The 21,265-nt window shown below is 37.0% G+C and overlaps 1 protein-coding gene across 1 annotated transcript; it reads right to left on the bottom strand.

The window, feature by feature from the left end:
* Positions 1-2,086: 2,086 nt before the first annotated feature.
* On the bottom strand, positions 2,087-12,368 carry siae (sialic acid acetylesterase). The gene is made up of 10 exons (XM_017466712.3): positions 12,254-12,368; positions 11,348-11,509; positions 9,902-10,056; positions 9,638-9,776; positions 8,056-8,299; positions 6,870-6,967; positions 6,660-6,793; positions 5,357-5,508; positions 4,796-4,982; positions 2,087-3,225 (listed from the first exon to the last, which is right to left on the bottom strand). The coding sequence occupies exons 1-10, from the start codon at positions 12,351-12,353 to the stop codon at positions 2,980-2,982; spliced, it is 1,617 nt and encodes a 538-aa protein (XP_017322201.3). The 5' UTR covers positions 12,354-12,368; the 3' UTR covers positions 2,087-2,979.
* Between the last annotated feature and the right edge of the window lie 8,897 nt (positions 12,369-21,265).

The following is a 21,265-nucleotide window of genomic DNA, read 5'->3' as shown; positions in this document are numbered from 1 at the left end:
GGTTCATTCCAAACTGACTGACGGCCAATGTTCCGAAGGTCACTTCTATTCAGCGTACTATCCTTGTTGTAGGGGTGTACAAATCTCGGATTTGCACACATTCGCCTGTTGCTAAAATAGCCATCAATCCCGTTATGCAGATGTATCGTAACACATTAAAATAAATAAATATAGGTACATTTCTTTATTAAAAAAAAAAAAAAAAAAAAAAACTCGAGTGTTGTCCTTTAGTAATCGTGGGGGAAATCAACGCCCCCTCAACGTGCAATGGACCATCCATCCATTTTCTATACTGGAATAAAGACGTTCGATATTCGTAATTTCAGATATGCGTAAATTAAGGGACCGTCTCTAAAGTTACATACGACATTTATAGAAACACGTTTCTAACTTCAATTACATTTGAAGGGAATGACTTACAGTCATATAACCAACTGTAAAGTGTTCATCTATTTGTCACCTATAATGCTCACCTGTTAGATTTTTGATATTTAACAAAATAAACTATTAAATCATATATAAATGTTGCCATGTATTTTATTACTGCATGGGCTCATACACAAAATAAACCATAATTTAAAGCTCAGTAGCATTTGAAGGGAATGATGTACAGTCACACAACCAACTATAAAGTGTTCATCTAGGTGTCAGGTATGACGCACACCTTTTAGATTTCTGATATTTATTAAAATAAAGTATTATATCATATGTAAATTAGATATGAATTTCACTACCGAGTGGGCTCATACACAAAATATGTTATTATTTAAAGCTCAATAGCATTTGAAGGGAATGACTTACAGTCACAAAACCCGTGTTTCTCAGTTATCAAATAACTGAGAAAATGCATAACCCTCATCTGGAAGACTCTCATGGTATAAAACTTAAAGCATCAGCTTTAACTCAACACGCTGATACAGACTGAAGACTTCTTTCCTAACATTTAAGTAAATGTCTTTTAGTATGCTTCACCAGAGCAACATTTCTCATTTTTAAATGAAATCTATTTGTTATTAGGCTCAAATTACAAGTCATAGATTGTTTTATAGTAACTTATTGTAAAGTGACCAATCAGATTTAAGAATTCAACATTGCTGTGGTATAATACTAGGATTACCTCAAACACTTCAATATACTTCAAACATTTGTAGAAACTGTTACCTACAGGATGTGAATGTTCTTAATAACCGGTTAATGATTTCTAAACACAAACATTTCAATGCTCCTCTAACAATGTCTTTTTTTTTTTTTTTTTTTTTTTTTTTTTTTTTACATTTTAAAATTGCTTTGTATCTTCAAAGGTCACATGTTGTCCAACCTATTCAGCCCAGGATGAGCCAGTTTTAATGCATTGCTTCTGTTGGATTTGCATGATTTGTCAGCAGATTATAAACATCCTGTCCAAAATGCATATCAGCAAAAGTGAGAATGCTTTGTGGTTTGGGCACATCAGAGCTGCAAGGTGAGATCAGACAGGCTATGTGAGTGGTTTAGGCTGAGCACAAAAACAGAGCCAAACCATACAGAACAGTGCACCCATGGGCAGGGCAGGAGGTTCATTAGGGACACCAGAGGTGGACTAAAAAGGACCCAAAGGAGAGCATGAACCTTGGCATGAATTTGGTTCTGCTTTTATAGACATGGTGCAGAAGTCCGCAAAGTTAAATTCGCGCGTTTATATCGGTGTTAGAGATGATCAGAATCGAAATGATGAAAGTTCACATTTAAATTACATTTATGGTGATGTCATTCTAGTCTGATTCATTTGTAGCATTCTCCATGAATGTTTGCAGATTGTTTGTGTTGGATCTCGTTCAGTTTTCATGCAAGACTGAACAAGACCACGTATGAGCTCCCGCTCTAGGGTGCATGTCAGTTTAGGCTGCAGGGTAGGGTACGAATCACGCGAGATCCTATTGTACAGTCCCTCCGCGTCATTGTGGTCACTCAGGAGGACTTCCTAGGACACGATTCCCTGTCCAGGGAGTAAGAGGGTCTCACTGGATATGTATGAGCTCTGCCCAAGCTCATGAGTAAAGGACTGCATATACAATAAAAAACAAAATGTTCAAGAACACAGAGATGATCTCTTTGGTAAATCTGAGTGCTTTATTGCTGTTTGTGTGAAAATTAGTGTGAAAAGCAAGCCAACATGATTAGTAATTGTGAATTACAACAAAAATATATTACATTTTAATAATAATTTACGCATATTTTCATAACAAATTACATTTATTTATTTTCCTATTACAGCAACTGAAGAAAATTAAAGAAAAATATGAGTGCAAATATGTCAAAAATGGTAAACTGATTTAACCACTATGTGCAATGGATATAAAAAGTCTACACACCCCTGTTAAAATGGCAGGTTTTTGTGAAGTAAAAGAATGACACGTAAATCGTCAGATCTTTTCTCGCCCCATTATAAAAGGGTGTGCACATTTGTGCAACTAGGTTATTGTAAATTTTTATTTTTCCCTAAAATGTGTCTGACTGTTTGCCACTTTATTTGTATACTCTGCAATTTCACATTAAAGGTGGGAACCTGCCGTTTTAACAAGGGCGTGTAGACTTTTTATATCCACTGTACATACACTTCAGAAATTTCCTAGACTCCCAACCGTGTCTGCACGCTTTGACAATATCGCCACCTGCAGGTTAATCATGGAGTAGCAGCATATACACCAAAAGTGTATTTCTCATTTGGCTTACTTTTGTCATGTCAATTCCTACCCACTGCCAAGTTCACCTCATACATCAGAATCATCAAATGCCCAAACGTAGCTCTCAGACGGTTCTGGGATTTGAACTAATAACCCCATTAGTACCTTAAATCGCTGACGGACCACCTGCAGAAAAATTGTGATATCCCCAGCTGTCAACTGTTCAATTCATAAATACGATCATGCGGCGTGTCTTGAAAGTATTTCATTTCTTCCACATACTGTATGTACAGAGGAACTGTTTTTGACTCCATCATCAGCTGTGTGTTGGCCATTGTTCAATGATGAACAGTGGAGCAGGTAAGACTCCGTCTGCGCTGTAGATGGGACATGCTTTAAAAGCACACGGCCAGTCTCTCCACGCGTAACGCAAAGCAGTTACATTATCAACGGGACACTCAGCTATTGATATCATGACATAATCACTTTCCTTTTGCTTCATTGGAGCAGGAATCCATTGGGAACCTGAGGTACACGGTTTCTTCTCCTTAGAGCAGCAGATCTGTAGTGGAGACAACACACAAGCAACCAGATGATGGAAAATGGCTTCATATAGGCCACTTTAAACTTACTTTGTCTATCATCATCACAGAGAAAGTCTTGACATTTTACTTGCAAACATTTTACTTTCTGTTTTAGGCCCACTGCTTTTCACTTTATATATGCTACCTCTAGGCCAAATTATTCGTAAACATGGAATTAGCTTCCACTGTTATGCTGATGATACACAGTTGTATGTTTCAGCGAAGCCAGAGGACAGACAGCAGCTTAATAAAGTTGAGGACTGTGTAAAGGACATTAGACGTGGGATGCTAACTAACTTCCTTATACTTAATTCTGATAAGACAGAAATACTTGTATTAGGACCACGTGTAGAAGTAAGCTTTCTGATCACAAAGTTACTCTGGATGGTCTTTCTGTTTCATCATGTGTAGCAGTAAAAGACCTTGGAGTGATTATTGACTCCAGCCTATCATTTGATTCTCACGTAGATAATATTACCAGGATAGCCTTCTTTCATCTCAGAAATATTTCGAAGATAAGAAATATATTGTCACTACATGATGCAGAAATATTAGTTCATGCTTTCGTCACTTCTAGACTGGATTATTGTACTGCCTTACTGTCTGGATGTTCCAGTAGGAACATAAACAAACTCCAGTTAGTCCAGAATGCAGCTGCTAGAGTCCTTACTAGAACCAGAAGATACGACCACATCACCCCGATCTTATCAACACTGCATTGGCTCCCAGTGAAATCTCGCATTGATTATAAAATACTATTATTGATCTATAAAGCACTAAATGGTCTCACGCCACAGTATCTAAGCAAACTTTTGGTTTTCTATGATCCGCCACGCCTACTTCGATCAAAAGGTGCAGGCTATTTGTCGGTACCTTGAATATCGAAGGCTACAGCAGGGGGAAGAGCTTTCTCTTATAGAGCCCCACATTTATGGAACAGTCTTCCAATGAGTGTTCGGGACTCAGACACAGTCTCGGTGTTTAAGTCTGGGCTTAAAATGTGTTTGTTTACTCAAGCTTACCCTGAGTAGACTTTCTGTTACGCTAAGCACAGTCCTAATAATCTTTTCTCTCCATCTCTTTTTCTGTTGAGCCACACACGATTTTATGGAGATACTAGAGATCCTGATCCTCTCTGCTCTCCGGACCTGCCTGATCCGTTTCTGATGTCCTACATCTGGATGGAGCGCTCATCTACTCCAATTCCAGATTGCTGGGACTACGGCTGCTTCTAAGGCTAAACAGACTTCATATAAATCCATAATGAACCTTTTCACACTATCTGTTGTTACCCAGATGAGGATGGGTTCCCTTCTGAGGCTGGTTCCTCTCAAGGTTTCTTCTTCTTAACATCTTAGGGAGTTTTTCCTTGCCACCGTCGCCACTCAGTGGCTTGGTCAGTTGGGATAAATTCGCATCTTTAATATCTATATACCGTGTTGATATTTCTGTAAAGCTGCTTTGAGATAATGTCTACTGTAAAAAGCACTATACAAATAAAATTGAAACATAATAAATATTACTCAATGACATAATACCAAGCCATACCTCAAAAGTGCCACTGGAAAGCGTGGCTCTGATTTTTTGATCGTAAGTGATGATTATGGTGGTGTTCTCAATCAGGACCCGGATGGGAAAAGGACCCTTGAAGGACACGCCCGTTTCCTCATAGGCTATAGCTCGCGCACCAAGCACCAGCCTGTACGCTACATCCTGTTTATCCCGTGGGTGAATGCTACACACACACACACAAACACAAATAATTTTACTCATAGGTATTTTACTTTTTATAGCTCATGTCACATACTACATCCTCAAGGCATCAGATTTTTCCATGCAAAAATGTTAGAAATGCACAAACACTATAAAAATAGCACGTCTGTCTAATGTATATGATGTGAAAATGTTCTAGGTGAGGAAATTATGTAACAAAAAAATAAAACACTTATATAAAAATGATTTATGATACCATGTACAGCATGTGTGTATATTTATCTATATATAGCTTAAATTGTCATTAATTTAAAGCATGAATAAAAACCCTCTGAGCCAAATGGTGTTATGGTATATATTTAAGACCCTCATTAAAAACCCACACACATACAGTACCTGCCCCAGGGTGAAAACACATCTGGTAAGTCCATAGCAACAGCCATGAAAGTTTTCTTCATGCGCTCATTTGGAACAAAGCCGTAGTCTGCTGTCTGGTGCCAGCGAATCTCTGGAAATCCATCCTGTGTGGCTATCCTATAGGTGCTCAGCTGGGGAGAACCAAGTCAAGTTTAACATCAGAAGTCTAAGATAAATATATACATTTTATTCATGCTGGTTAAAAAAAAAAGGTAGTTCCTATTCATATTCACATTACATTACACTTTTAATTACTTTAACTGTTGAAGCAGCGGCCATTTTTCGGTCGTGTTTATTTATAATGTAACATCACACGCGGTATGATTTCCAACTGGTAATTACAACTTGGATGAAGACGTGAGCAGTTATTACAAGTTGAAACGTTGTAATTACCTTAGTTCTGACATGATGTGCACTCCTTGTACCTTCCTAATGACAAAGTACATTATAACAATCTAATCACACTTTTCTGGGGTTTGTACTTTCATTTTAATATACTTAAAATATACCCATTTGTGTATCTTCTGTACACCAGCAGATTCAAAGAGATTCAAGCAAGAAGTTGGGTCTTTAATTCATTTTTAGGCTAAGTACTATTTGACATATAAAATAAAATAAAACAATGAGGAAGGCAGTTTCAAATAAAATATCAATGACAAGCTGGTGTAATGTGGTCTGGCGTGAAGCAGAGCTCCTGTTACCAACCCAAAGTTGATCGCTGTCCTGTAACAGCATGTCCCAATATGTTTCATGCCTGCCTCTCATACCACAGCAACTTGTCAAGGACTTCAATGTATTTATTTATTAAAGAATGGCGTTGTACATTTGAACTCTTTGTGGGATGTCCGCTAAACATGTTAATTCCTGTCATAACTTAAATTAGAACATCTATAAAAACATTCCCTCACCGGCCTCTCTTTTTTCGCTTTTGAAGTTAATAAGACACGTTCTGAAGACGTAAACTTAGTTACAGCTTTACCTTTGAATGTTACAAAGCGTTGACACTGGAGACTCCTTACAAGCATGCTAAATAAACATCTTACAGAAAACGTCACCATATTAACATCTGCATGTTTTTTAAAAATCCATTTACGCGACACATCCGCCACACAATTCCCTGTGTTACTATAGAAACGATAAAGCGGATTAATATGAACCTGTGTTTTGCCTTGCAGCCGTGTTATAGAATATTAATCATTTAAATTTTCGTCCAATCAGAATGCAGCTTTCAACAGTGCAGTGAATTAAGCCTAATGATTAAAGCTATGATTCTGCACGGTACCTGTACAAATCCAAATGGGAAATCTTGTGCAGTCTGGCCCTCCGAGCCTGTGTGGAACGCCATTCTCCAGTCATCGATCATAGCTGGGAAAGTGCATGAGTACTTGTCCTGGTTGTACTGTGCGTTGGCTTCACCTGAGAAACAGCAGGGCAAAGCTGAGCCACACCACACTTTATTAAGTGATTTGGTTCTCTGCATGAGAATCAATACCTTGGTACCATATGGCTCCTTTGATGGTCATGCTGAGCAGAGGGTGGATCATGGCATTCCATAACACTGTACTGCTCCACTCTTTATTCCACTGTTCACTTTATACACACAGTGAAGTTCACAGTGAACAGAATGTGGATAAAATATTTTAAATACCAAAACATTACCATATTACCCACTCTATTAAACTTAAAGCTATTATGCATTAACCGTTGTTATCCAATGAAAGATCTCTATAAATCCCATTTTGAAAATAAATTGGAAATAACCAGATTTTGCCAAAGTTCAGCTTGTAAAAAATTTAAATGAACTTTATAAAGTTGTCAGTGTACACCAAGCAAAATCACAATGGCCAAGCACAGGCAAAAGCCTAGGTCAACCGTCAGCTAGATACTTTTTCAATAAGCATTATGTAAAATAAAAATGGCTGCTACATTAAGGCAAGACACTGCAGGTTTGATTGCTCATTCCCTTTTTAGTATCTTAAATTTATTTAAATGGCTCCTTCTTCGAAAATGTAAGATAATAAAACCAAAAATATATTCTATAAATATTTAAGAATTAAAAATTTTATTTCACTGTGAAGACTTTTAAAGAAATGCTTGTTAGAAAATTGTGTATTTATTATATATATAAATATAATGCTTATAGAGAAAAATGGCATAAAATATATTTTTATGCCATTTTCCCTCTATAAACATTTTGAGGAAATTCTTCTGTAATAACATTCTTAATAGTGATAGGAATCAACATGCAAAATTTCATAAATGCAGGACATTTAGAAACTTAAATTTCTTAAAACAAAAAGGTTTTAAAAGAAATTCTCGTGTTTTCATGAAATATAAATTGAAACAAGCTTTTCGGATAAAGACATGGCATGACTGTTCCAAGCAGGCAGAGCTTAGATCATGAGTGTACAGTGAAATATATATATTTTTTTCATTGCTATATATAGAGATGCAATTTAACCATAACTCTGTGAAAAAAAGAAAGAAAGAAAAAAAAATACCAAACTCAATTCTGCCTGTAGTATCTTGCCTTTAAGGTACTTTTATAAATACAATGTAAAACAAAACACAATGTATAAATGAATTCCTTCTGTAATCAAACAACATTTTGGGGATTCGTCTTAACCCAAGTACAAAAAAATGACAGTCTGGAAAATATGGTAAGACTATAAACATACTCATCAGTGTATGATAAGCTGTTACTCATGGCACTCTTGGGAAAAGTGTATACTGGGGATCTGCTCTCAGGTTCCTTGAGGCCACAGCTCTGTAGTGCTCTGAGGGAGGACCAAGCCTCTACAGGGGTCCCACCCCAACACGACTCCACCAACCCGATCGGATATTTCAGACTCTCGTAAAGGTAGCGGCCAAACAACCAGCAAACGGCTGAGAAGTGGGTGAAATCCTTTCCTCCAAGGATCTCTACAATCACAGAAAACAAAGCAAAAACTGATGATCCATTATCACCAAAAACAAAACAAAACCCTTACAGCTCACTAAACCTGAAAATGTATCTGTGTAGACAGACGAAATTGTACAATGAGAACCAAAATCCTATAGACTGCATACAACCATCTATAACAAATGTGAATGTGAAATGAGAAACCTTCTATATGAATCAAATACAATGTAGGTAAGAATTGAATGTTATAGTTGCACTGAACGCGCAAATGATATCTGATCATGGTGAAAATTGTGAAATTGGAAAACTGGATGAATTATTAACACATGTAGATACAGGTATGTTATATCTCATTAAAAACCTCTTAATTATTAAATACTCACATAATCTATTATACACACAATCAATACAATTACTCCTATGAATCCATTAATCCACTGCAAATAATCCCTAGTCAAAATTGCCAGTTAGCTAATTAAGTATGCTTTTAGGTGTGCTGTTATAGAAAAATAATCAATAACAGGGTGGTGTGATGTAGCATGTGGCAAAACAGAGCCACTCTTACCACCCTAAAGTTGATTATTTTGCAAAAACAGCATGTACTCTAGTGTTTTAATCTTCTTATAAAGCAATTTGCCAAGGCTAAATATTTTTAAAAGAGCAACACGGTACAAGTTTTATTGGTTTATAGTTTCATTTAATGTTGTGGAACATCGCCAACTGTCTACATATAGCAGTGCCTGAAAGTATATTACATATAAGCTTTAAAAAAAAAAGAAAAAAAAAAAGGATATCACATATTTGCCACTCACAGATACAGTATGTGATATTGGCTCATTTTCCTCAATAAATAAATGAGCAAGTATAATATTTTTTGTCTTATTTGTTTAAGTGGGTTCTCTTTATCTACTTTTAGGACATCTGATGTTGTTTTAGGTCATATTTATGCAGAAATATTGAAAATTCTAAAGGGTTCACAAACTTTCAAGCATCACAATTCTTCTGAATTCAATCTTTCAGAGCTGCTGGTACAGGAAAATATTCAACACCTTCCGACCATTAAGCTCCGAGTCATCACCTGTCAGCCAATAGCAACTTTCAGAAATATATGTGTCAAAACATAAGTAGATTTGCAACTACTATAGAAAAAATCTTTCATAGTCTGGAAAATATGTTATCTAACCTGCAACAGGATAAGTGATTAGTTCCTGATTTCATGTGTGTTTCAGTTCCTTTTTTTGTTTGTTTTCGGAGTTGGTGGGAAATCAAGGTTCCTCTGGAACCTCTTGATCTTATATCAAGTATATAAAGTGTAGCACAGAAACCTCATTGTTTTCTATGGACATCTATGTTCATACCTGGTGTAGGACGGGACCATGGTACCTCAACACCTGCAAGGTCAATCAACTCAACACTGCTCGTCTCCAGTGCAGCCTGGAAGACCCTGACATTAGGGAACTTAGTGGCCATGGCCAGCTCCTCTGAGGCATTATATACCTGTAAGAAAACCAGAAACATGTCTCTCGATGAGCGAAATAACCTTTAGCAGTTTTTTGCAGTATTCTGAGTATTCCTTGAATTATGATATTTCTGTTTAAAACAAAACGAGAAGGAACATTCACCTGACCGAGTGTGAAGGCCATGTTGCTCTGGCCACCACATAACCAAACATCTCCAAACAGCACGTCTGTGAGTACAATCTTGTTTCCTTTCTGAACAGCAGTCAGATTATAGGGACCACCAGCCTGAACCGGATCAAGAATCACCTTCCAAATGCCTGCAGTAAGTAGTACTGTAATCCATCTTATCCTCTTTATTTTTTAGATTTATAAATTCATTAGCTTAAGATTCATAATGATAAGATACTTATGCTGCATATTACCATATCTTTAAGGTCAATAAAATAACACAGAATGGAGTTTAAAGGAGACCTTTTATGCAAAATTCCCTTTTAAATGGTGTTTGAACATAAATGTGTGTCGGGGGAGTGTGTACACAACCACCCGACAATGGTAAAAATCCACCCACTCCTTTTTTTAGTATTCCAAATAAATCATAAACAATGACTCAAAATGAGCAGTTTTCATTTTTGCCCTAACGTGAAGTCATGTTGGAACAAGCCCTGCCCAGGGACACTGCCCTATTAGCATAGCTCCTCCCCTGAGTGAGCTGCACACAGTCCGCCATGTTCCCTGCGCTGGAGCCACTACAGTGATAAGAAGAATGTCTCAGCTTCATAAGCGTTGTAAGTGTTCTGTTGTCAGCTGTTAGAATGAACATAAGAGTCTTCATCTACCCCGGCATCAGAGGCACTGAAGATGCAGTGGAGAAGTTTTAATTTTGAAGGAAATGTGCCCCAAAAATACCTTATCTCATTTTACACCAGACTGCTTTGTGAATGAGGGTCAATACAAAGCAGGATTTGCTAAAAACTTGGTTCTCAAGCATGGATCAGTACCAGATGTTCATGATCCAGCTTCATATCCAGAAAATGCAAGTATCACACTTCATATTTTGTGAATATTTGCAAATAGCCTTTCCAAATGTGCTTGTTAGCAGATTCCAAGGCTAATGTGGCTAAAGTTAACATGATCTCTAATTGTATTCACAGAGACCAGAGCTTACTGTCTGTATAAGTCAAACATATAGTGTTGAAGACCGTTATTTACGGTGTCAGTCAAACTGGTTGTTGAATTGTTGTTGCTGTAGTATCCGAAGCACAAACTGTAAAGACGCAGCCCTCTTATGGAAAGGGGGCAGGGAGCAGCAGTTAATTTGCATTTAAAGAGACACGGCATGTTTTTGGTTCCACCCAAAAAGTGGCATTTTCAAAATGGTATAATAAATGATCCGTGGGGTATTTTGAGCTGAAACTTCACAGACACATTCTGGGGACACCTGAGAGTTCTATTACATCTTGTAAAAAGGCTCAAAATAGGTCTCCTTTAATGTACTATAGTACAGTACATCCAATAAATGTTTATTATCGATACTCAATATGAATTGATTTCATCAAGCAGGACATATTTCTGGGTTAACATTCATATTAAGCAGTTATTGTTACTCACCTTCAAGGACAGGAACAGATTTTACTTGTTCATTTTGTGGTCCTGCTAAAGTGATCTGAACCTCAGCTCCAGCTGTGCCATACCCCCACACCACGGCTTTCTCTGGAGCTCTCTGCAGGACCATGTGCTCTCCATAATATGATGCAAAGCAAAATTCATCACCTGAAAACACAGATGCACAGATGTAGCCTTCAACAAGTAAGTGAGTGTGTGGCAGCAGGTTGTACTGCTGCCTCATAGGTCCAGGGTCAGGTCGATTATCCTCTGTGTGTAGTTTCTACACATGTTCTCTCCATGTCTGTAGGGGTTTCTCTGGCTTCTCCAGTTTCCTCCCACCTCACAGAACCATGCGAGTAGTTGGATTGAATACACCAAATTGCTCCTAGGTGTGAATGTGAGTGTGTGTGGATTCCCATCCAGTGTATATTGATGGATGGATGGATGGATGGATGGATGACAATGGATGACACCTGTCAAAGCTCCTGTATTTCCAGAGTCCAGCATGGTTAATTTTCCTATTTGAATTCCTAAATCAAGTCATAAAACTCACCATGTTCATTTCGTTACTTGACTTGTGCAATATTTAACAAAATTAATAAACCTATATGTAATGTCTAACAGTTACAAATACAGATAGAAGAGGCTTGGCAATGAATTCTAACTGTTCTCAGCTTACTAAAAGCAAGAAACACAGACGAGAAAAAAAAGTAGTCTGATGACATCCCAGAAAATTTAACACAGGAATTCAGGACATTATTCAGTAAATAAATTACATGGAAGTCATGCATAGATGACTACACATTGTAGGCTTAAAAGAACGAAGGACTTTTTAGTACAACTACAAAGGAGGATAAATCATGTTTTGATATTAGTTCCACTGCAGTTCCAGTGTATAACATATCTTACCTTCTGATAATTCACAGAAAACGCTTAAAATCACCGCGACATGAAGCCAAACCTGCATTGCTGCACAAACCTCGAAACCAGGAAGTGTTGACAGAGACATGTGATTTTCACGTGACATTCCTGTAGGCGGAGCTTAGGCCAAACCCGGAAGTGAGGCTGCATTTCATTTTGCACCCATACTCGAACATTTAACATTTAGATTGATCCATTCAGAAGTAGGGGAGCATTTGTAAAGTCATTCCAAAAAACCAAGTGTTAAATAACACTTATGTTCTATGTTTATTTATTTATTTAAGAAGATACAATACTAAACTGTATTTCTGTAGTGATTTTAAATGATTCCATCAAATATGGAATAAAACACGAGGAGTGTGCTAGAAAAATAATCAAGGCTACCACCTTACAGCTAATTATTTTCCAACAGCACCATGTCTCACCATAAGTGTTTTATTCATTTTACACAACAGCAGTTTTTCAAGGCTTACAATGTTTAATTTATTAAAGAACAACATTGCACTTTTAACCATTTATAATTCAATTTAATGTTATGGAATGTGCATTGAAACAAGTTATTGCTTATGTTATTCCCTCACCAGCCTCTTCTCTCTTGTTGAAATGAATAAGAAACAAACACAACTTCTCATGTTACTAGAAGAGCCTTGGTGGAAAACTTAGTGACCGTTATAATATGCTGACACTGGAGACTCCTTCCATAAACATTCCCTTAAAGAAAATGTCCCCATATCAACAATTTATTTTATTTTATTTATTTATTTTTTTTAAATTAAGTAACACATTTAACAAATCTACTATTAGGCTTATTAGAGAAAATACAGTATCTGCCAATTCAACAAGACTATTTCAAGCTTGAAATGAGTAAAAATGCCCAGAAATTTATTGTAATCTTATAATATGAAATCCTAGATACATTTGACTATATTCAATATATTTTCAGATGCTAAGATAATTTTTTGTGCATTGTGTGGTTTGCCTTTCAGCCAGCACTACCAGCTGATGTTAAATAATGAAATAATAATAATAAAAATCAACACCTTCTGACCAGTCAGATTCAAGAGTTCACAAGCGCTGTCGTATCACCATTAATAAAATTTATACTATATCTAGACTTGGCTGATAGACTAGAAATGGTCTTTTCCTCCTGGCAGATAATTGACCTTTCCCCCCCCCTAGAAATAAATGTTTGAAATATACTGCTATATTGAACAAATATCTGCTAAATTTGAAGAAATAAATGTCAAGCCTGAAATTAGTAAAATTGTTTAGAAATAATATTAATAATCGTATATTTGTTTTAACGAAATCTCATAATGGATGTTAGATAAATGTTTAGCTGTAATGTTTGGATTCACCATAAGAGGGTGTCTTGTGACACTTACAGACAGAAACCATATGCACAGGAGATATGAGTGCCTTCTGGTGGTCACTGCAAACCATACAGACTACAGCAGCAACATACATACCAGGATGCACTATAGCAATATATTTCTTTAACCTTTGCAATATATATATATATATATATATATATATATATATATATATACTGTGCACTAGTTTATGTAATATACTGTATCATATATTGGCACCCTGTCCAGGGTGTGCCCTGCCTTGTGCCCGATGCTACCTGGGACACCCTGAAAAGGATAAAGCGGTATAGAAGATGGATGGATGGATGGACTGTATCATATAACAGGATTTTGCCTCCAGTTCTGGAGCCGCACCACCCAGGTTCAAATTTAAATTCTTATGGAGGGCTTCATTAAAGTTGGATCATGTGTATTAGGAGTAAGGAGAAGACAAATGTCTGAATGGCTGTGCGTCTCCATTACTGGAGTTGAGAACACTGCCATCTAGGATATGTTGATTTACAGCCCTAAAATGCTCTAGTTCCTTCTTTACTCATGCCTCATCACCTTGTGTTCTGACACCATGTGTTTATTGCATATAAAATATTGAAAAGAAAACTGCAAGAATAAAACATAAATAATTTTATTCATTCATCTTCTGTAACCTGTCTGTCCTGGTCAGGGTCACAGTGAATCCAGAGCCTATCTATAAACAATGGGAGCAAGGCAAGGATCCACTCTGGATGAGAATTCAGTCTCTCTCTCTCTCTCTCTCTCTCTCTCTCTCTCTTTCTCTCTCTCTCACCTAGGTGCTATTTTTCTGACTAATCAAGGGTAGCTAGTATGTATATGCGAGCAGGGCTAAACCCCTCCATTTTCCAAAGTTGAAAAGACATCAATATAAATTTTCATTTCCACGTGAGATTATTTATTGTTAACAGACAGATTATTCTTTATTTTTTATGGAATCAAGCACAACATCACAAAATGATAGGAAGAAGCTCGACTGATTTCTTTCTAGCCCAGACTAGAATAATGCAGTCTATGGGTGACAGTCATGTCAGGCAATTACACAGATTAGAACACCACCATCTTTCTACACATTTGGAGGGGAAAGACTAAACACACACTGTCCAATCAAAGTACACATACACAAATGGACAGATGGTAAACAGAACTGTACATTTACTGTTTGGTTTGAGTTAGAGCTTTTCTGTTTACCATGTTTGGTATTCGAAGGAAACACTGTATGAACCCATTAGAGCATTACAGAAATTAAAAATCACGAATGCCTAAAAAAAAAAAAATCACGAATGCCTAAAAAAATCACAACTGCCTATTTGCCTTTACCTTTACCTTTAATAGTTTGACACATAATTTATTATGCCATTGAGACCTCACGATATGATGTAGTACTCAACTCAAATAGTTTCACTGTCAAGCTACTAATAAATATTAGATTTTAGCCTCCCAGCTAATATTATGACCAGCTGTTAGTGGGAATAACTGCTAAAAGCATATATAGTAGAGGTCCACCGATTGATCGGTTTTGCTGATTAATCGGCACCAATAACGGATTGGAACTATTGGTAATCTCATAAATCCACAACCGTAGTTTTTCCCAGTTGTGTTCGTTGCGTGAGTGTCTGAGAAGGGTTCGCTATCATTATACAGTATAATAGTGGCCTTTAGAGATTAAATAAAATCTGTCATTGACAAATTTTGTTTTGACAAAGTTTGGATGTATATCTTGTATGTATATAGTTAATATTATATATGTATATGTATATATAGTTAATATTTATATATTTATTTCACTGAAACATTTTCCAGTACATTTTCATGGAACAGTCAGTACTGTTTATTTTTGTAATAAAGTTCAGCAATATTTTACTTTGAGGGTTATTTTTTCATTCAGTCTAATTTTTTTTTAAACAGTCGGTTTTTTTATCAGTCGGTAGGTACTGCCCAACATAGTTATCAGTAACGGTAAAATACACTATCGGTCGACCTCTAATATATAGTATTTGTAAAAAAAAAAATCTGAAAACAGAGACAAAAGAAAAGGTCTACATGTGATAGATATATAGATTTATTTAGTGTAAATAACACCCACTAAAATGTCACACATAAATAAGCATTTCAGCAAAAGATCGTGCACTGTGTAGAGCACAAGATCCACATTAACCAAAAGCACAATACTGAAACATGACAAACGATTATTGGGCTCACTTGCATGAATTATGAGGTTTAGTGTTTATTTCTGTTCAACAGAATGGATGAGTAACCAGATTTGTCTTCAACCTGGCCGTGAAAATCTGTCTTTTTAAAAGTCAGGATTAGAGCAGCTTGTTTATGGATTATCGTGTCTTTATGCTCCTACACACACATATTTATAGACACACTGTGTTAGGCAGAGTTACTCTGTAGGAGGGAGCTGTATGCTCAGGACAACAGTGATATAATTGACATGACACAATAAGCAGTGTCATTACCATCTCACACTTCAGCCCATCACTACTTATTACTTGCTTAGATCTTCCTGTTCAATGAGGTCGATGAGTTTATATAGAGACGCTTTTATCTGGAGTTTTCTGAGAGCAGAAGACAGTCTGAAAATGTGCAGCACTGGTTCTCACTCATGTACTGTGCGTTTTTGTTTCAATAATCTTACACAACTGAAAGCTCAGCAAGGAATTAAAGCAGTTTGTAATTACCATAATTAGCTTAGCTCAGGGAATCCCAGGGCTTCTGTAAAACTTTGTCAGTAGTAGCAACCAGGGGTGTAACCTGGCCTGGGCATTGGAGGCTGTAGCCCTGAAGATTTTTTCTTGAGCCCCAAATAATTCTCCACTTGGAGCGGTTTGTCACTACGTAACTGAACATCAGTAAAAGAAGACAGTCTGTAATTGTGTATCTTCAGTGAACAGAGGAGAGACCAATCAGACAGGGTTTACAGGAAAATACATGGAAACACTTGTGTCTTATTGGCTGACGGCTCTCAAGTCAAACACTAAACGCTAACTCACACAGTCAATGTGAGGAAAAACGGATATACGCTGATTTTAAAAATGGGTTGAACTGTAATACTAACACCCTCTCATTCTGAGCAGGAAAACAAGGTGTGTAGAGTGCATGAATATGTATAAGTTACGTGAACATGATGTGAGCAGAGCATAAGGATAGCTAATGCACTCTGCACAGCTCTGTATCAGCTAAACCGATTTAGTGATAGCTAAGTTGTGCCTAGCAAAACCAAACCAGCCTAGTCTCATGTTAGATAGCCAAAAAAGATTGATATTTTATCGGTCTGGTAGTACTGCAAACAGTGAGAACACCTGAGGCAAGTTTTATGATAAATCCAACTTTTCGTCCAATTTTCACATTTTTTAAGCAATTAGCCTTCACATGCAAGGGAAACAATTCATGAAAACAATCTATTTAGAAGTAAATTTTAACAGTTTAGCTAACACCCCTGGTAGCTACTATAGTATCAGCATCTGCAAAATGTTCCCACTGGATGTTCAAATCCACACCGTATCCACTATCGTTTATTCATTAATTCATCTTCAGTAACTGCTTTATTCTGGACAGGGTTATAGTGGATCTGGAGAACAGTGGGCACAAGATGGAAGTGGACACAAGGCACCTTCACACACTCATTCAAACCTATGAGTAATTTAGCATATCGAGTCTGCCTACATGCATGTTTTTGGTCAGTGGGAAGAATCCGGTGAACCCAGATCCAAGTGAACATGGTGGAAAATGTGCAAAACAGACAGTAACCGAGATCAGGATGGAACCCAAGACTGGAGTTGTGATGGGCAGTACTACCCACATATTGTCCATATAGCACACACAGGCTTCCATCTCGGAAACCTCAAATCCTACGCATTTTCTTTCCCCTAATAATAACACACCTGACTCAGCTCATGAAGGAATTTGTTACCATAATTGAGTTGTAAAGGAATCCATTATTTCAGGGGTCCACTACTCCAGGAAGGTTGTGTCAGTTAGCATCCTTGGTCTCAGTGTGTAGCACAGTTCTCAGCTCGAACCTTAGGAATTCATAATTAGCCAATGTGCTGGGTCTGATGCATTACAGCAGCCAGGGCAGTGCTAGCTCAACAGTTACTGATCAGAAGGTTGGAAGTTCAAGCCCCAGCACCACAAAGCTGCCACTGCTTGGCCCTTGAGCAAGGTCCTTAACCCTCTCAGCTCCAGGGACCATGTATCATCTCTGACACCACTTTCCTATTCGAATAAAAGAATCTCACTGTGCTGTAATGTATATGTAACAAAATAAAAGCTGCTTCTGAGCCTAGAAACTGCACACAAATTAGACTGCACGTGGGAATTGGTTTGATATTTTGAGTTCTGTCAGTTATATGCATGGTTGGAAATCCCGGAGGGCGGGTACGTTTTGTGACACATTAATAGAAGAACAAACGAAACATTAAGTGGATCCGACATTTTTTTGTTTTGCTGTTATTCCCTGAGGCTTACGTAATGCATTGTGCACAAGCTGTGAAAAAGCTATGAGGTTAAACTTCATATTCTTATTTTATATTATTACTCATAATATGCCAAAGTTACCGACAACTGGCAACAGATCCTTGAATGCCTAAATAGTCCTTGAATAGTCCTAATGAATGTTTGAGATAACGAATGAATGTGTGGCTCTGAAAAATAAATGGACAAACATTTATTTACAACTCAAGCACAATTGGATTATACAGCAACGACAATGACAATGATCCAAAGCACAGGAATAAGTCCACCTCTGAATGAGTCAAAAAAGCTAAATTAAAGTTTGGAGTGGCCTAGTTAAAGTCCTTGTTTCATGCTAGAAAACTCTCCAATGTGCCTGAGCTGAAGCAGTTCTGCAAAGAAGAGTGGGCCATAATTCCACCACACCACTGTGAAAGACTGATCTTCAGTTAAAGGAAGAGTTTTGTTGCAGCTATTGCTGCTAAAAGTGGCACAATCAGATTTTAAGATTAAGGGGACAATTAATATTTCACATGGGTGATAAGTGTTGGATAACTTATTTTGCTTCAATAATAATAATAATAATAATAATAATAATAATAATAATAATAATAATAATAAACTGTATTGTATATTTACTCAGGTTTCCTTGGGGCGAACACTTTGTCTCAGCATTGCAGCTACAGGCTCCAATTTTACTGTAACACACCTATAATAATTATATTTCTGAAATGCTTACTAATCTATTTGGGTTGGTAAAGCAGACATTTCTGTCCTCACATATTTCTGCATGACTTATTTCCTTTGGTGTGGTATTGAATTGGTCTAATTATATCTTGACAAGAGCTAAAGGAGACAATCAATTGCTTAAGCAACAGCATTTTAAAGCTGATAGAGTTAGTTGAAGAAAGAAATTGTTGTAAAAACCAATCAAAGATAGAGTGAGGAAAATTCATGGTGATCAGTACGATACTTAAAAGCCTGATTGGGGGGTTCAGAGGTTTTAAATAGTCAGTGGACTCATTACTGCATAATTAGGTTATTAAAGAAGGTATAGAGCAAATTAGAGGCAGTTGCTTTTCTACCAAATGAAAATGCCACACCTGGGCCCTACACTAATGAAGGTAATTGCTCATTGAATTCTAACTGGTGTTTAAAAATTGATAATTTAAAGACCACTGAACCACAAATCTTCCTGAGCACTGAAATATTCCACTGTTCGTTAGGTTAGGCATGTGCAATAGAGCACAGCCACCCTGCCTCCGTACACTCAAAGCAATAGAGATGCTAAATTAAAGCGGCTTATAATGCAAATTAAAATCACCAGCAAGTTATTTCTCACTCTGGAGCTCATAGAACGATTAAACTTTATCAGCAGTTTAATTGATATGAAACAAAATGAAATTAAACAGCTGTATAATATATAAAGGAACCCTTTGAATTAGTTAAATTAATTCAAGTCTTTGGCATGAGACTAGTTATTTGATTACTGTAGCCGAAATGTGCAAATACAGTGGTGCTTGAAAGTTCAAATTTTCTATATATCTGCATAAACATGAGCTAAAACATCATCAGATTTTCACACAAGTCCTAAAAGTAGACAGAGAACTCAATTCAACAAATGAGACAAAATATTGTACTTGGTCATTTATTTATAGAGGAAAATTGTGAAATATTACATATTTGTGAGTGCCAAAAGTATGTGAACCTCTAGGATTAGCAGGTTAATTTGAAGGTTAATTTTAATTTGAGTCAGGTGATTTCAATCAATGCATTTCAGCATAAGAACCGTATCCCATCTGTGAAACATGGTGGTGGTAGTATCGTGGTTTGGGCCTGTTTTGCTGCATCTGGGCCAGGATGACTTGCAATCATTGATGGAACAATAAATTCTGAATTATACCAGAGAATTCTATAAGAAAATGTGAGGATATCTGTCCATGAACTGAATTTCAAGAGAATGCGGTTCATGCAGCAAGACAACGCCCCTAAACACACAAGTCGTTCTACTAAAGAATGGTTAAAGAAGAATAAAGTTAATGTTTTGGAATGGCCAAGTCAAAGTCCTGACCTTAATCCAATAGAAATGTTGTGGAAAGACCTAAAGCGAGCAGTTCATGTGAGGAAACCCACCAACATCCAAAAGTTAAAGCTGTTCTGTACTGAAGAACGGGCTAAAATTCCTCCAAGCCAATATGCAGGACTGATCAACAGTTACTGGCAATGTTTAGTTGCAGTTATTGCTGCACAAGGGGGTCACACCAGATACTGAAAGCAATGGTTCACATACTTTTGCCACTCACAGATAAGTAATATTGGATCATTTTCCTCAATAAATAAATGACCAAGTATAATATTTTTGTCTCATTTGTTTAACTGGGTTCGCTTTATCTACTTTTAGGACTTGTGTGAAAATTTTATGATGTTTTAGGTCATTTATGCAGAAATATAGAAATTTATAAAGGGTTCACAAACTTTAAAGCACCACTGTAGCTAGGGAATGAAGAAGGTCAATGAAACAGCCAACATAAGTGTTCAAAGAAATAAACTGGAAAAGTATATTGCTTTTGAATGTTGGATTTGGTAATAGCACAAAACTGTACACCGTTCAAGAGGCATCCTTCCCCATTCAAAAGAATTCATCTGATTTACAGAATGTTTAATTTACACTCACCATCCACTCAGAAACACCTTTCAGGAACACTGCCACAATTATCTCATCAGGTATCAGCAGCGCAATGCACAAAATCATGCAGATACTGTACATTCCAGGAGCTTCAGTTAATGTACAAATCAAACATGACAATTGGGGAAAATATGATTTCAGTGACAGCATGGTTGTTGGTCCCAGACAGGCTGTTTTGCATATTTCAGAAAATCTCCTGGGATTTTCACACACACAACACTCTCTAGAGTTTATACGAAATGTTGTGGGGGAAAAAATCCAGTGAGTGGCAGTTCTGAAGTGGGAAATGCCTTGTTGATGATAGAGGTCAGAGGAGAATGGACAGACCACTTAGAGCTGACAGGAAGGCTACAGTAACTCAAATAACCACTCTTTGTAATTGTGGTGAGCAGAAAAGCATCTCAGAATGCACAACATGTTGAACATTGAGGTGGATGGCCTACAACAGCAGACTGCATCGGGTTCCTCTCC

Source organism: Ictalurus punctatus, chromosome 4, assembly GCF_001660625.3.
Source record: "Ictalurus punctatus breed USDA103 chromosome 4, Coco_2.0, whole genome shotgun sequence".
NCBI lineage: Eukaryota > Metazoa > Chordata > Actinopteri > Siluriformes > Ictaluridae > Ictalurus > Ictalurus punctatus.
The sequence above is the reverse complement of the archived record's forward strand: the minus strand, read 5'-3'. Positions and strand labels throughout refer to the sequence as shown.